Source organism: Sardina pilchardus, chromosome 21 (assembly GCF_963854185.1).
Source record: "Sardina pilchardus chromosome 21, fSarPil1.1, whole genome shotgun sequence".
NCBI classification, from domain to species: Eukaryota; Metazoa; Chordata; class Actinopteri; order Clupeiformes; family Clupeidae; genus Sardina; species Sardina pilchardus.
The window spans coordinates 27043621-27060881 of NC_085014.1; the positions used below are offsets into that span (position 1 = coordinate 27043621).

General features: G+C 41.3%; 3 protein-coding genes across 4 annotated transcripts; all 3 read right to left on the minus strand.

The window, feature by feature from the left end:
- Positions 1 to 582: 582 nt before the first annotated feature.
- c21hxorf65 (chromosome 21 CXorf65 homolog) lies at positions 583 to 3338 on the minus strand. The gene is made up of 6 exons (XM_062525269.1): positions 3224 to 3338; positions 2858 to 2944; positions 2011 to 2133; positions 1838 to 1903; positions 1011 to 1126; positions 583 to 731 (listed from the first exon to the last, which is right to left on the minus strand). Exons 1-6 carry the CDS (start codon positions 3246 to 3248, stop codon positions 645 to 647), a joined length of 504 nt encoding a protein of 167 aa, XP_062381253.1. The 5' UTR covers positions 3249 to 3338; the 3' UTR covers positions 583 to 644.
- Positions 3339 to 3760: 422 nt separating this feature from the next.
- il2rgb (interleukin 2 receptor, gamma b) lies at positions 3761 to 11077 on the minus strand. Of its 2 annotated transcripts, XM_062524689.1 has the most exons (8): positions 6959 to 8850; positions 6257 to 6344; positions 5963 to 6147; positions 5728 to 5873; positions 5445 to 5622; positions 5231 to 5327; positions 5042 to 5126; positions 3761 to 4904 (listed from the first exon to the last, which is right to left on the minus strand). In XM_062524689.1, the coding sequence occupies exons 1-8, from the start codon at positions 7041 to 7043 to the stop codon at positions 4812 to 4814; spliced, it is 957 nt and encodes a 318-aa protein (XP_062380673.1). In that variant the 5' UTR covers positions 7044 to 8850; the 3' UTR covers positions 3761 to 4811. The 2 variants fall into 2 exon arrangements, 1 of the variants encoding a protein (XP_062380673.1); XR_009936730.1 differs by lacking the exons at positions 3761 to 4904; positions 5042 to 5126; positions 5231 to 5327; positions 5445 to 5622; positions 5728 to 5873 and adding exons at positions 9439 to 9577; positions 9748 to 9910; positions 10911 to 11077 and having other exon boundaries at positions 6095 to 6147; positions 6959 to 8969.
- A 2073-nt stretch (positions 11078 to 13150) lies between these two features.
- Positions 13151 to 17249, minus strand: rap2c (RAP2C, member of RAS oncogene family). Its single transcript, XM_062524509.1, has 3 exons — positions 15947 to 17249; positions 15403 to 15722; positions 13151 to 13808 (listed from the first exon to the last, which is right to left on the minus strand). Exons 1-2 carry the CDS (start codon positions 16217 to 16219, stop codon positions 15444 to 15446), a joined length of 552 nt encoding a protein of 183 aa, XP_062380493.1. The 5' UTR covers positions 16220 to 17249; the 3' UTR covers positions 13151 to 13808; positions 15403 to 15443.
- Positions 17250 to 17261: the final 12 nt, after the last annotated feature.

The window sequence follows — 17261 nt, forward strand, 5'->3', positions numbered from 1 at the left end:
AAAGCACCTTACACTGAACAAAGTCAATCACCTGTTCTGCTCATCTACCTCATATCATGTGCACTCACACACACACACACACACACACACACACACACACACACTCACACTCACCTCACACACACACACACATTTTAAAGCCATCATCAGCTAAGCAAGTGCTAAACAGAAACTTAGTGGACATGATAGCTCAGAGCCTGCATATAGGAGCTGCCTAAAACGCCTATCGTGGTTATGCAGGAGTACTAGTGTTAAGACTCTCTGGGCCTCAGTGGGCACTGCCAAAGGAAGGAGCCCCTTGAAGAGCTCACATGTGTGTGGTGTACTTGCATGGGACACTGCGTGTAAATCCCAGTGCCATTCACCTTTGATGCTTCTACACCTGGCTCCATGTCTGAGGGAAATGTAAACAAAAAACAAATAAACAAAAGGGAAAAAAAGAAAGAAAGAATTCATCTGCCAACACATGCATTTGAGAAGAAAAAAAAGGTTTACTGGGTTTTGGGTCAGAGGTTCCAGACAGTACTTATAGCCTTACTAAATGTTAAATCCATGCATGAATCATAATTAAAAATAATTAACAAAAAGCATGCATGAGTTAACTGGTTAATCTGTGTATGCTTATTCCTGTAGGCCTAATATCCTCAATTCCTGTTTCTTCGACTGCCTGTGCGGCGCTGTGGCTCCTCGTCCGGTGTGTCCATGTGAACATTTTTGCCTTTTCCTTTTGCCTATTAGACACAAATGAGTGATCAGGTCTCATCCACTCTTATAAACTTCATATTCATCTTCTTCAACATATTTGTGTTACTGAACCATATTATTAGTTGTGTTCTCAAGAGTGCTGCTGGCATGATAGCTAGTAGCTTGGGATTTTAGCTCGATTGTTAGCGCGCTCGACTCTCGATCCGAGGTGCTGCTGTTTGCGGGTTCGAGTCCGGGTGCTGGTTCAACACAACGCAGGTTACACTGGCATGTTACATGTGCAATGATACGGGGAGTAGACTCACTTGGGGAGTGGCCTGGACCTGGGTGGGCGTCTCCCCTGGTGACCGCTTGTCCTCTAAGGTCCGAACCTGCTTGAGACGGGCCTTCTCCAAACTGTCAGTCTGTGTCTGCAAGGCCTCTGTCGTACATACAACACACGGAAGCACACTTAACCCGGACACTGTTCTTGGATTGCCTGCCTCTCAAGCCTTTTTGTAAGGAATATGCATTAACCCCCATGTTGTCCTCAAATCTTACCGACGTTCGTTGTCCTTGGGGTCAATTTGACCCCAGCTAAAAAAACTCTCAAAAAATGATTTAAATTATTTTTTTTACCCAATTTTTTTTGTGGTAGGTACTTAACAAGAGTGTAATAACCACCATCAAAAGCCTTACAAAACAATCCCACCCCCCCACACCCCTTTATGAACCCTGGAACCCTGACTGGCAATATGGCCAATCCAGTGTCAACAGCCCAAAGGCTGACTTTTTGGACTTTTTCAGACCTGCCAAAATAACTTATATGTAATATGTACTTGTATATGCAATAATGATAATAACTACATGTTCTCATACTATTACAATAATAATATCCATAATTTGTCAAATATTCATTTTCATCATGTTTCATAAAAATGGGGTCAAATTGACCCCAATACCACCAACGTAACTATTTTTTTTACAGGACATTGGAAACATATTTTTGTGCAAATTTCATGTTTACTCTGTTGTACCCTTCAAATGAGGAAAAGTCATGAAACTTGAAGCAAAACAAAAAAAGTGAACCATATATTTTATGATGTTAAACACTGCTTGGGGTCAAATTGAACCCAGTAAAACACACTGTTACCTAGTAGAGCGGGATCAGGGTTCACCAGTTGTGGTGTGATTGAGGCATAAGACCCATCGGACTGTCCTGTGAAAAGACACAGTGATGTAAGCCTAAAAAGCAGGCTCTTGAGTATGAGTATGGTGACACAGGAGTGGTGGAGAGGGGATGAGTGGATGTGGGCTCAGGCATACGGTTAATGGAACAGACGGTGAAGGTACATCGGGAAGGCAGCAGACGACTGGCGCTCTCCTGTGGCTGGGGTGTTAAAAAGAGGAGCTTCAGGACACCCCGCTCATCACAGAGATCCACCAAGTCTGAAACAGAAACACACACACACACACACACACACTCATGACAAACCCACATTGGAAACAGGGAGAGATATTTCACACACACACACCAGGTGATTTAACCATATGGAGCGGTGTGGATGGCATTAGGGATTGCATGTCAAAGTGTATGCGGGTGGAGGACAATTAGTTGGGTTGCACGGCATATCCAAGATGGCATCAATGAGCCTTCCCATACTTAAGGAAACTCACACTGTCATTAGGCAGGGTATCAATCAGACACAGTTAAACAACAGTAATGGAGGAATCATTAGGGTGGGGAGGGAATGGGACTAGACGCCAGTGCCGTAAGCAGACACCAGCCATGGAGCGGAGAGCAGGTGAAATATTTAGCACTGAGGACTCTGCACAACCCCCCCTCTCCTCCCCTCCCTAAAGCCACCTTCCCAAATCCCTCAAACCCCGTTGGACTGTGCTTCATTACTGTGCCACCATGTCACCCTCTCAAAACGCATGCTTTGATCTGTAGGTCATTACCACTTCATAAAACAAGGCACACAGCTACCTTCTACAGATGACATTTAGCCTTGTGTATTTCACCTACAATTTTTGTATGATACCATATTGGGTCATGTTCTAAATCAGTTTCATTTATGCTGTGATCATATGGTAGAATAAGCTTGTGGATTAAATGCTTTGTCTTGCCCCTGAACAAAATCTATTGGGCTAAAGGGTTTGATCACTTTACCTGATTCTAGCAGCCCAAGCTTGGCTCGTATGAACTGGAGCAGAAGCATGACGGGGCAGTTGGTGTTGGTGAGGAACTGCTCACCATCTGTGATCATAAAAGCGCAACCAGAGGGAAATTACATGGAGTAGATGCAGAACTACAGAATAACAGAATTACATAAAACAAAGTTGTGAATGGTCTGCTCCAAACAGAATATATCATGAGGAATTTTTTTTTTTGAAAAGACAAAATATTTGATTTCTATGGAATTCCCCCAAACCATGGAATGAACAATTAGTAACAGGTTATTACACAATTTACCCAGCAATAGTATATTGACTATATCATTAGAAAGGCTAAAATGCACACAAACTCTGTCCTCACCTCCATGTTTTATGTACACGAACATCAAGTCAAGCAGAGCCTGTGGAACTCGAGTCCTTAGTGAAAGAAGATCAGTTTGGATGAACTCTTGACTAGAGAACGCCAGGTTGGCAGGTATGGTATGATGTCATAATGCTGAAACGAAGAGCCTAGAATGTATTCAAGTTCATGATGGGACTGACTGCACTGTGATGTAAAAACATTGTCAACATCATGCCTTGATTGTTGCAAGCTTTTATGTTGTCTGAGATATTTAGCAGGACAACTTGCAAATCAGACTGGGCAGGTCATTCCACCACACTGAGGTGTCATGAACAAATACATTCCAATCTAGCTGCAGAGATAAGGCATGGTTGAAGGAGTAATTTAGTTACTCCTAACTCTAAAATGAAAACAACTGCAAATGGAATGTGATTATCGGCAACTAAATGACAGTTGTTGATGACACTGACATCACAAAGTAGCCTATGAGAACTGTGAGAATAAAATCTCATATAATGATGTAGAATGGATCAAACCAAACGCTATCTCCTGGAAATAAAAATGTAGGCTTTATTCAACCATTTATTTACAGTCTATTTACAGATTATAAGCACATGGAATGATATGGAATGATATACGGCATGGTACCACATGCTTATAAAAATGACTGAGACTTCTATGAAACATGCCAATACAATAAATATTCTAATAAATACCTCTTAAATCATCATTGACCATTGTTTATTCAGTGAAAGCCTTTCATTTGAGACCAATATTCTACACAAAGAGGTTCATATAGCCTGAGCCTTTATTGTCAGTGCATTTTTCAAGTGGCCTAGATGGCTGAAATGTGGTAAGGTTCAAAGATGCTTAATTCGGCAGAAAGGAAAAACAATATGCTAGCCTCTGTAACCTCTACTTCACATAGTCATTCTGAGGGTCACAGCTTTTCAGAGGTCAAGCATTTGGAACAGCGGCCTCTGAAGTATAGGCACTGTGCAAATTTCAGGTAAAAACGTAGGTAATACTCAGGTTTTGCTGCTGCTCTCTGGGCAGACTTAACATTAAAGTCAGTCAACAGATCAACATTTCGGCAAACCTTCAAAAGAATCCTTCATAGCTAGTGTGAAATACATTTAGAAATGTAGAAGGTTTTGTGCAAAATGTGTTTTAGCTAAACAGAGATGTGATCAGAAGGTTTGATGATAATCAAATGACTGGATGGATAGATGGATGGGATTTTAAAATTCTAATGGACAGTAGTATACACACACAAGGCAGATTGGATAATTGAGTCTTTCCCAGTAACACATTCTCTCTGTCTCAAAGCTTTTGCAAAAACTATAACATGGTATACCTAAATTGTCCACTGATAAATGTAACTATTGTTTTTTTTGTTTATTATTTGTATGTCATTTTGGACAAAAGCATCTGCCAAATTCCATAACCATAACATGGAGTAGAGAGTGTATTTCAAGCTCTGAGTAAACCTTGCACACATATGAATAAATGTTTACACATTACATAGAATAGAAACTAGTTCATTGCAGCATGATACGGGCTGGTTTTTCAACGAGTTGCGATCTAGTTGTGCTGCCGTTCTTCTCTACAATGGTCTGGTCTCCCTCACAACACAAGCCGTCTCATTGAAGTCCGACTTAAAGGCATCCCTCAGTTCTGGAGATATTTGTACCCATCCCTGAGAACACAAAGAAAAACACTGACTCAGTTCACTTTCTGATCTTTATTATCCATTTTTACAGTTTTTTTTTCTAACCTCAACCCAAATCACATCTATCACTGTCCCCATTCAGAAAGTCTAAAAAGTAACCTTACCTCAACATTGCCACCATATTCATAGAAGAGATCTTTGAGATTTTTGGTTGGGTCTGGAACCACCGGAACAAAGATCACCCTGATCCTGTTAAACACAACAATTGGTACAAGAGTTACAAAGTAATCGAAGCCCATACTTGTGGGGCACCAAGGAAACAGATGGCTACAGGAACAATGACTTTTGCTTACCTCTCACATTCTAATAGCACACGGACCATGATGATCAGGATGATGGCAAGTGCCACAACTCCAAAAGCCACATACAGACCCTTCTTGACTGAGATATCTGGGAGGGAAGTGCAAAACAACAAAATAGAACATCAACCACTGCTAAGTAATTCTACAAGGGAAGTTGATGGCATTATATATCCAGGTATGTGTGGATGAGGTTGTGTTGTTCCACCTGCTGAATCACTGGGCTCAACGGGTCCCCATTGAACAGCTGCAGTCCAGTCACTCCAGTATTTGAACTGTGTACAATGCGCAGCATATCGACTCCTGACTCGAAACATGTGTGTTTGTGTCCGAGATGCTTTGGGCAAGGTGTAGGAGGTGATTCCTGGCAAAAGCGATTTTGTGTTCTGTGAATTAAAGAGTGTACAGATATGAAAGCTGAAAGCAAACCTGTGGCAACTCATTTCACCCATTTCTGTGTTTCAGCATCCTCACAGACACCACATTCTAACCTGCCATGTCTGTGAGCCCGTCTGGTACGAAAGCATACTCTCAACACAAGTGCCTTTGACAGGGCCACTGATGTCCCACCACAGAGACACATCTCCAGTAGTGCTGTTCCACAGCACAGTCAGGTTCTGGGGTGGGTTAAGTTTCACTTGGAGAAAATAGGAATGAAAATGAGTCAACACTTGCACACAAGGAGACACTACAGTAAGAATGTAGGAACACATGAAGTTGTCTTACCATCACTGCGCATATCGTGTGTCTGATTTCTCTGTGTGCTCCCATTAAATAGTGTGGTGTGAAGGTGTTTGTATCTATTTTTTTGATCAAAAGGAAAGATGCAGCCAACACTACAACCATTCTTATACTGGTAAGTTGGGCACTCAGTATATTGTCTGGATGAAATTGTGACACTGTTTGGAGTCCTGTGACACACAAGACATAATGGCAAAACATTATTTTAGCAGGTAAGCAATGTCTTAACCAATCACTGAAATCTCAAATATTGGACTGATAAACCTTCCACATACTTACCAACTGAAAAAGCTTACTTCACTATGATTATGATCACAATTCCAGGTGCAGTTTACATTTTCCAAATTAACAATATAACAATCTACACCTGCAAAAGATAAGTAAGAGTATGGGCATTTTCTTCCTACCAAAAAGCTTGTAGGATTTGTATAAAAACATGGTTCAATAATTCAATGCTGAATCAATAAAATATATTTTACATCTGTCAAGAAGAGTACAAACATAGATAAAACTGGTCCAGTAGAAGTTAGAATGCTAAAGCAGTCAACCTCAAACAAACTACACAATGGCGTTATACAGGGGATTTAGAAATGTCAAAGCAAACCACTTGTTTTCACCCTGCCAAGGCACAAAATGTTACTAAACATGTTACATATATAAGTTAGCACCATGAAGTGGAAACTGAACCAGACTCTAGTTCTGAAAATCCCACATCATAATGGAGGCGGGGGAAATTCCTATACACCACTTTGACCTTTCTGAGTGCATGTTAAACTGTCAGTTGAGCCCAGAAAGCTTAAACTACTCTTCATTAAATAACAGCTAAATAAAAGTGGAGAACAATGGAAATGAAAAATAAATCTTTCACTGCTGTAATTTCTTTTTTTATTTGTAGATTGTGATGATTAAGGTCGCATTAATTAAGGTTGATGACCAAGTTAAAGTCGCATTAATAAACATAATGAAACTTGAAGCACTTACTTGGTATAGAGGTTAAACATCTTCCCATAACAGAAAAGACAACAAGGCCTCCAAAGACAACCAAAAATGATTTGCTGGGAATCATTTTGAAGATGTTTTAAACCAAACATCCATACTGTGTGGAACGAGTGTGTCTCCTGACCCTCTCGAAACTCTTTTGACGACTTCCTCTCAACACAACTTTTTTCAACTTCCTCTAACCGCTGGCTGACAGAGCAGTTCACCTTCCATGACGTCGAACAAATACAGAGATGTTCAAAAAAGAAAGACACAACCGTTATGCCGAGTGACCACATATGCCTGTTAGGTGTGCTTGATTGCCTTACCTACTGCTGTTTAAAACACCCATAAACAATCTCTTTTTTCAACATGTCTGTTTATTTCAGTAAGACTGTACACATACAAACCCCATTGGAGTTTATGATCATTTTGTACTGGAGGAGAAGTGACACAATGGAGGACTAAAGAAACAATAGAAAACATGTTTTCACATCCCTGCCTTACAAGGGTTGTTGTCTGGAAACATGAAGATTATACACCATTGATCTTGAGAAGTTTCAAAAGCTATTCCAATAAGCATTTAGGATGATCTAATTCATTATTTCATTAGTGTATATTCACCTACGACATTCTTGATTTTGCTACAGGTTATAATGAGCCTGTTGATTTCTCACACAAAGGAGGACACTTTTGGTTGAGCTTCTTTTATGCCTGATGTGTTTTTGTGTACACACTTAAATATGCGTATTTTGTCCTACAGGTATGATCAATAAGTGTACAGGAAGGAGATGGACACCTACAGTACAATCTGCTGCCCAGGAAATGGAAAGCGTGAAGCTACATGGCCACCCAGTGGTCAGTTTGTGCACAACCCAAAAAGTATGCAGAGTAAAAAAATAATCTTGAATGGCCTTCTGTACTTCAGACTTTAAAGATGTGTCTAACATGTCAAAGTATGTGTGTGTATGCGTCTTTGATGTATGCCTGCAGTTCTTGTCATGAGTAGCCTATTAAGATGTAGTGGGGGTTGTTTGGTCAGTGTGTTTATGGCTCCACTGTCCTCATGCCTCATTCCTCCAGCTTGTTCAGTGGATATTGTCCAAAGGCAGACATCATTAAGGATGTCTCATTTCTTCAGAGGCACTCGAGGGAGATAGAACAGTTGACCCATGAGCAAGGCAACAGAAAAGCATCCCAACGAAGTGATCTGATGTATGTGTTACTATATCAAATATCTCTTCTTTTCCCTCTCACAAACTAAAACGGATCAAAACCTCTAATATAGGCTACTAAATCCTATAATGTCACAGTGAAAAAAAAAAAAACACACAAAAGAATATTACATTTTTAAACAGGATGCAGTAAGTTCCTTGTGCTATTGGTTGATATTGGTCCTCACTGTACTGTTGGTCCTGACCATGACATGTGAGAACCCATGGGTGCCAGTTTGTTTTGAAAAGTACAAGACACAAAGTCTTTGCATTATCCTACCCATCACTATAGTTATGCATGTCTGCCTCTGCTATTTTGATGAGGGTAGCCCAATTCAAATGCACCAAAATTCAAAACCCTTTGTGAAGCAGTGGGATGGTTTAGTGTTTCTGTCTGTGAGTCTGCACATTAGTCTTGTAAGCACTGAGGATTGACAAAATATACTTTATGTGGGTGGACAGATGAATCATAAATGAGATACCCAAAAAAATTAAAAAATAAAAAGAGAATACCTTTCAACAGTCTTAAAGCTGAACCTAGCGAATTATGGCAGGCCATTCCTCCTCAGTAGTCTATGGCATGTCATAAGTTGGTTGCGCGAGTCATCCCCCACTCACACTTTTGAATTATTCCATTCAGAATTCACTTGAAAATGATACAGTTTGCCGATTAAGGTCTGTGTCTCTATCAAGCAAATCCAAGCGCTTTGTCCAGGAATTTTGCGAAGTTTTGGGGCTGACCAGGTAAAAAAGGTGTCAGTGTGGAGAAATCCATGGTCTTCAATGTTTCAATCAGAGTGCTAAGAGAATAAACAAAGGACTAGTCAGGGAAATGATGAATGCATAGTAAGAACAAGAATAGAATAGAATAGAATAGAATATATACTTTTTTGATCCCGTGAGGGAAATTCGTTTCTCTGTATTTAACCCAATCTAACCGAATTAGTGAACACGCACAGCACACAGTGAACACACAGTGAGGTGAATCACACATTAACCCGGAGCAGTGAGCTGCCTGCCCAACCACCGGCGCTCGGGGAGCAGTGAGGGATTAAGTGCCTTGCTCAAGGGCACTTCAGCCGTGGTGGACTGGTCGGGGATCGAACCGGCCGAACCGAAGCCCTGACCAGTGCACCACGGCTGCCCCCTCAAGTCAAGTCAAGTGCTCAGGGGAATAGAACTGATATGCATGCAACCAACATCAGGTGGCAAGAGCTAATAATTAAACAAGGCCTTCTGCCATTTTCTCCAAGGAAGCTAGCCACTGACCTGCAGGTGCAGTACAGAAGGTGTGAATCGCAATGCAGCTGCTTGGCAAGTTCGAGCTGGTGATTGTCCATCAGCTTGTCATTGACCACGACAAGGAGTGCTTTCTGCGCCCCGAGCGCTTCTAGACAACTTCCAGCCCCTTGAAATCAGAAATCAGAAAACAGACATAACGTGGCCTATTAAAAATCATGGGTGACACTTCCGTTCCTTGTTTCCATGTTGTCTAGGCTTACAAGGGCCACTGACCACTGCACTGGCTGATATTGTCTATAACTAGAGCTGGCAGTTCCACTTCCGTTCACCAATTACCTGCATGACTGATGACGAGGTCAGCTCTTTTCATGTCGTCCGATATAGAATCTTTAAAACGGAAAGCATCCAACTTCAGTCCTGAACAGCTTTCAGGGCTTGGTAGGTATGAACCATGGCCAACCTGAAGGACTAATTCTGTGTAACCACGATCGATTAAAGCCTTAAAGAAAGCAAAAATAAATGTTACATTTTAGAGGATGTAATGATACTATATTACTATATTGCCAAAAGTATTTGCTCACCTGCCTTGACTCACATATGAACTTAGGTCACATCCCAAACTATGACGTCAGTCCACCCTTTGCAGCTATAACAGCTTCAACTCTTCTGGGAAAGCTCTCCACAAGGTTTAGGATTGTGTTTATTGGAATTTTTGACAATTCTTTCAGAAGTGCATTTGTGAGGTCACACTGATGTTGGACGAGGAGCCTGCACTCAGTCTCCGCTCTAATTCATCCTTAAAGTGTTCTATTGGGTTGAGGTCAGGCCATTCAAGTTCATCCACACCAAACTCTGTCATCCATGTCTTCATGGACCTTGCTTGGCCAGTAAAGGGGCCATGTTGGAACAGTAAGGGGCCATCCCCGAGCTTATCTTGGTCGGTCCCTTAGTTCCAGTGAAAGGAAATCTGAATTCTTCATCATTTACTAAGAGACTTTGGACAATTCCATGCCCCCAACTTTGGGGGAACAGTTTGGGGATGGTCCCTTCCTGTTCCAACATGACTGTGCACCAATGCACAATGCAAGGTCCATAAAGACATTGATGACAGAGTTTGGTGTGGATAAACTTGACTGGCCTACACAGAATCCTGACCTCAACCCAACAGAACACCTTTAGGATGAGAGCGGAGACTAGAGCCAGTCTTCCTCGTCCAACATCAGTGTGTGATCTCACAAATTAAAGTGCTTCTGAAAGAATGGTCAAAATTTCCCTAAACCTTGTAGAAAGCTTTCCCAGAAGAGTTGAAGCTGCTGCAAAGGGGGGACCGACGTCATATTAAACCCTATGGATTAAGAATGGGATGTGACTGATGTTCATATAATACGAGTCAAGGCAGGTGAGCAAATTCCTGTGCCATTAAAGTGTATGACACTGACTAGACTAGCATGAACTCTTCATAGAAACGTTATGGACTCAGACTTAATGCATTAGCCTACCTTAACTGTATCTTCAGAAACCATAGTTTCGATCAGTTCATCAAATCTTGTCGTTCCGACTGTTACAAACACGCACTTCATGGCACCAGTTAAATGACATAAGCATTAATTACTTCGAAATTACGATCAATAATAGGACCACACTACACGTTGCTACTGTAGGTTGTTTGCGGAAATCTCTCGACAGCTGTCTGCTTCTTCGTTTTCTCCATGGTAGAGCGGGGACTTACTGAATTATCGCCACCAACTGGGCTGGAGGCTGGGTTGCAAAGTTGAATGAAGGAAACCTGAAATATCTTCAGTCAAAGGCCTACAATAATAATATTTTTAAATCAACTCCTTTACAACCTCTCAACGACCATGACATTTTTATGGTGAGATCTAACTCATTTGTCTTTCACTAAAATGAACAGTGATGTTTCATTCATTCATCCTAACATTTCTTCTAAATTCCAAATCAATGTTTAGAGCATTTATCTGCAGAAAATAGCAAATGGTCAAATTAACCAAAAAGACGCAGCATTTTCAGACCTCGCATAGTGCAAAGAAAATACATTAATATTCATTTACAAACAACACAATGCTAACATTTTAACTTAAGAGTTCAGAAATCAATATTTGATGGAATAACTATGATTGTCAATCACAGCTTTCATGCATCTTGGCATGCTCTCCACCAGTTTCTCACATTGCTGTTGGTTGATGCCATTCTGGTTCAAACATTCAAGCAGTTCAGCTTTGTTTGATGGTTTATGATCATCCAGCTTTCTCTTGATCACATTCTTGAGGTTTTCAGTAGGGTTCAGTTCTGGAGATTGGGCTGTACATGACATGGTCTTCATTTGGTGGTCCTTCATCCACACTAATTGAATGCTGTGTGGCATGAAGCATATTGTCCTGCTGGAAAAAGACAATCCCCAGAGTTGAGCAACATTGTCTGGGCAAATAGGAAGCAAGTCTTCATCCAGAATAACCTTGTAGACCTACGTGCCCACTGCCCAATTTCACCCACTGAAGCACTCCCAGATCACAATCCTCCACCAAATTTCACAGTTGGTGGAAGGCTCTGTGGTCTGCCACTCCAGGTATCCATCTGATCATTAGACAACCAGGTGTTGAGTGAAGCTGAAAAGTAAAGCTGAAAATTGGACTCATCAGAGAAGATAAATTTGATCCGGTCATTTATGGTTCAAGCCTACCTTACACTGACAAGATTTGGGAAAGATTCTTCAAAGATTGTAGTCTTTTAACTAATGCCCCGCATTCAGACTTTACTCAAAAGACTACAGTCTTTCAAGAATCTTTCCAAAATCTTGTCAGTGTAAGGTAGGCTTTAATTGTAATGGTCTTTTGGAGACCTGGCTCTTCTTTGCTTCTCATTGATAAATGGCTTTTTTTTTTCTATCTTTACACGACTTGAGCCCTGCCCCTAGAAGCCTGTTTCAAACTGTTCTTGCTGTGCACTTCTCCCAGCTGCCATTTGCCATTCTTTTTGTAGGTCACTTGATGTCATCCTACAGTTAGAGTGACATTCAAATAAATTGACAGTCATCCCGATCAGTGGAGTGGTTTTCACCCTCTGCCGGATTGTAACTTTGTTGTTCCTAGTGTCTGCTGCTTGACCATGTTGTAATGAACTGCCTTCATAGAAATACTAAAGATGGAAGCAACCTGACACTCACTGTATCACTATGCCAGTAAAGCCAGAATTGAACCCTTCTTATCCTCACTCAAGTTTTCTTTTCAACTCCTTTTGCATAGTCAATAGCTTTTTTTAATATATATATATATATATATATATATATATATATATACACACACCAGTTACTTTTGAGGTACTACCAGCACTGTTGCAAGAGGATAGTGATGACCACTGTAATATAATATATACACACACACACACACACACACACCTTTAAGATTTGGTTCAGGCGATCACCTGATCAGTACCTTATTAAGAAGAATGAGGTGTGCCTGCTTTGGAAAACACTGGAATGGAATGGCGGTCATACATGTAGAGATACTGATTTCAGAAGAAAAATTGCAGTGGTCTCCTAAATTGTTGAGCTGTATGCATAAACCAACACAAATCACTCACACACAGGTCATTCACATTGCATAAATATGTGGGAAAGACCTAGCTTGGCATTCATAAAACACATTTTCCCATTTTTTTTTTTTTTTTTTTTTAAATGATAAAGGCGTGTTCGTGGAAGAAATAAAGAGGCACTGACAACATATTGAAGACTGAAATCATTTAAGGCGTCGTTAATGCTCCACTTCAGAAACAAAGCATACTGCGGTCACAAAAGCAAAACAACCACCAATACAAAATAAAAGGCAATAAGTAGCTACCACAATAATTAAAGATTTTAATAAATAGATTAATAAGGAGGAAGAGGGGGAAAAAAAGCATACATTGTAAAAAAATACAGATAGCACAGGTCTCAAACCTGCAGACTGTTGTCACTTAAAATTATATACCAAATTTAAAATATTTAAACACAGGGTATATATTTATATATGGCTGAGCACCTACAGGGTGCTTTAGCCATGAGCATAAACCGCTCATTAGCCCAACGCCCTTTGAAAAATACTAAAAACCAATAGCCCTGTCATGTCACCTATCCACTATAGTCTGTCTTTGCTATGTGTTATATTATGTCTTTCCTATATCACCCAAAAGGCCAGTGCATTTGTAGGTGAGTGTGCTCGACAGTCAGGCTATCAAGGGGTTGGAGAAGTTCAAGCCCCCTTTATTGCCTTCAGTGGGGCAAAACTGGCCTCAGCAGCCAACCAGCATCAGGAGTGTGCAGGCGTGGTGTCGCTGGTGTGACTGACGGGGTCTGACGTCATTGAAGCAGACTGGTTCAAAGGGCATCCTGCCAGGTAATGTGTCTGAAACAGAAGGAAAGACATTTTTCTCATTAGTTTCCAAGTCTATAGACTATACAAACAGGAGTTCACCTTATAAACAATGTCTACTTGACCAGCTGACGATAAAGTAACTCAATAGCATTGGCCTAAAATAGCTCAAAACATGTTGAACTCCTACTACGGTAAAGTGGTGTGTTGCATACACCATTTGTACTTCTATATGAATTTCAATGAGCATAAACATCCTCCAGTGTTCCAAAAGGCAATGAATGCGGTTGCGATTAAGATTAACATCAAAATGTACGTAAGAACAAAGCACATGTAATTACATCTCATGGATTAATAGCTTCCTTTTTTAACATTTGATTGTTAAAAATGTACAAATAAAATGGACATGTTTCAAAAAATGAAAACATTTTCAAATTTGCTCCTCAATGAAGAGATCATAAGAGACCACTAAAATAAGTGTAACTGATATGACTGAGAAGTAGCTGCAAACTATCAGAAACAAGATCTCATATGCATACAAAACGGAAAAAAAGACAGGATGTGTTAGACTCCTACACTAGTCAGCTTTTGGACAACTTTCACCTATAAAACAAATACACTGTTGTATAGAAGAGTAACATACTTGGCGTCCTCAATAGCTGCTCATTATGGACTTTTGTGTGTTAAGACCACTTAAGTCCATAATACTGTGGTGTTGACATTGCAACTCCTACACTCTTGCAAACATATTTACAAATTGACAAACGTAGTAGCTTTACACAAGTGCAACTCCTACACTCCTGCAAATATATTTACAAACTGACAAATGCAGGAGCATTACACAAGTGCCTCTCCTAATCACTTTTGGATCAGGAGGAATTTACATTGTCTAGACATTCAAACAGTTCAAACCTATTCATGAAATCCCATTGTGTAAAAATCAGTGGCTGTGTGCTCAAGACACACCGTCCGTGCCCCATAACTACACACTACACAAGGCATTAGAGACAACATGTATCCAGTTGTTCTTTGTTGCTGTATTCAAACATGCATTGGAGTGCAGTACAGATAATGCGAGTGGGGGAAAAAAGCCCATCTTAACATGACACACTCGGTTGACTATCTTAACTGAATGCCTGTAAATGTGCGTCTGAAGAGCCTTTCAAACAGGGTAGATATCTACTTCCTGTTTTGGAACATCAATTTTCATTCAGGATGTAACATTTTCCTTTTCTTCCCTGGGAATCTCCCAGCTCCACCACCCATAGTCCTTATCCCCGAGACCCCCACCCCCCTCACTTCTCTGGCCTAGGGCTCAGGCCACTATATTATTCACGCCACATTCTTTCTGTGATCTAATGATAACAAACTCAACGGACTCACAGCCACCACCAAGCCTCTTTTCTCTCCTCACAATTTCCAGCCAACACCACTACCCTCTTCTCTCTCAGGCTAAACTGTCTAAAAGTACATCATACAGTTTTGATGACCATGTAAAAAACTATGGTCAACACCAGTAGGCTATTTCTGTGATTGGGTGTTGGGTAGGTTGCAGAGGTTTTGCCACTTCTTTGCTAGAAGGAAGCCCATCCTAACTCAAGTGAACGTGGAGTTTGTATGTCTTTACCTGGGGTGGAGGGGGTAGTATGGTTGTAGAGAGCAGTGTCTTCACTGCACCACACAAGCTGTGCAACACTGCTCCTGTTTCTCTGGCAGTGTGGCGTAGTTCATTTGCCTCACAATTTCCGCAAACAGCTCGTCCACCATGGTCTTGCTCTTGGCTGATGTCTCAATGAAGGGGCAGCCCCACTCCTGAGCTAGTGCACGGCCATCAGAGCCCGGCACCTCTCGCTCCGACTCCAGATCCACTTTATTGCCCACAAGGATGAGCGGGACTTTTTCAAAGCGCTTCACCCTCACAATCTGATCCCTCATGGGTCTGATGTCCTGGGGGGGGGTGCAAAGGTCAAAATCATGTACAGAAGAAGGGCACCAAGTCGATGGATTGACAAGTAGTAGGTAGTGACAGCATGTCCATGAGAAAGAGCAAATAAAACAAAACTAATGAAACTTTAGTCATGAAAGGACAAGTAGAAAACACCTTGAAACATTTATCAATTAGATGGTGAAGGGTACAATCATTACACTGTGAGGACTTCATGAAGTATTACCTGAAATGACTGTTGGTTGACCAAACTGTAAACTAGGATGAAGCCTTGGCCGTTTTTTATATACAGGTCTCTCATCGATGCGAACTGCTCGGTTCCTGCGGTGTCCAGAATTTCCAACACTGACGGAGACGAATCCACTTCAATCTCTTTCCGATAGAAATCCTCTATAGTCGGGTCATATTTCTCAATGAATGTGCCGGTGACAAACTGGACGGTAAGCGCGGACTTACCGACGCCACCACTGCCCAGCACAACCACTTTGTACTCCTTCATTGGGGTGTAGCTATGTGCCTGACCCAACCTAATAGGTGTTTGTTCACAAGCTACATAAATCAAACGGCTAACGTTAACGTTACACTATACAAATCCCAACACGGGCAGTAGCTGTGTGGACAGCAGTCGCAAAAGCAAGTATACCACCGAGATTTTTCAAAAAGTTGAACATAAGACAAAAATCTTTGCAACGTGCCTTGGAAAAACTGAGCAACGCCCGCGTTCTGCTAGCGATTTGCTTTAGATAGCTAGCTAGCAAGTAAAACTGAAGCCGCTACGCCCATCCATACTCTCTCTAACGAACCTTGTTTGTTAGCTAGCAAGCTAGGTATGGTTAGCTGACTACCTTTACACAAACTCCAAACGTATACTTTGAGATCATCAAGCCCCAAAATAAGGACAGATCCAAAACGTAGAAAATAGTGTTATAAGTTAGAGTTCATCTTGACAGCTAAATTCGGGGCCATGAGATCACAACTCATTCCATACCGTTTCCATTTTGGTTGCATTAAATCTGGATGAAGCTAGGAGTTACCGTTAGCTCCTAAAACAACATTAGCTAGCTTGTAAGCCAACTAGCCAGCTATTCCACCTAAGCTATCCGAGTAACATTAGCAACTTCAAAATGACTGACTGTCACCAGTACACTGAAGAATGCTCGGCGTTTCACCGGTCTCCAGACGTAGTGTCTTAAGCCACCGTTTTAATCGAACGGGATTCAATTTCAGTCCGATATAATACAAGCAACACGTTGCTTCAAACGAAAATGACACCTCTACTCCGCCGGCCTTGCTTCGAACCGGCCTCTCCCAGTCTCGTTTCTCAGAACACCGTTGATCAGAGTCGTAATCTGCCCGCACACATTCCTTGAGCACTATTCCTCGAGCTACAGCATGCAAATCCCATTGTAGGTTCAAGTCTCCTCAACAACTGCTGCTGGCGCTATATGTGCAGAGATTTCGCTGCATTTGGGCCCATCGTAAGCTGAACGGGCCAACGCAGACTTTCAAGTTTAGTTGCAGGCCCATAAATCAAGGTGGGT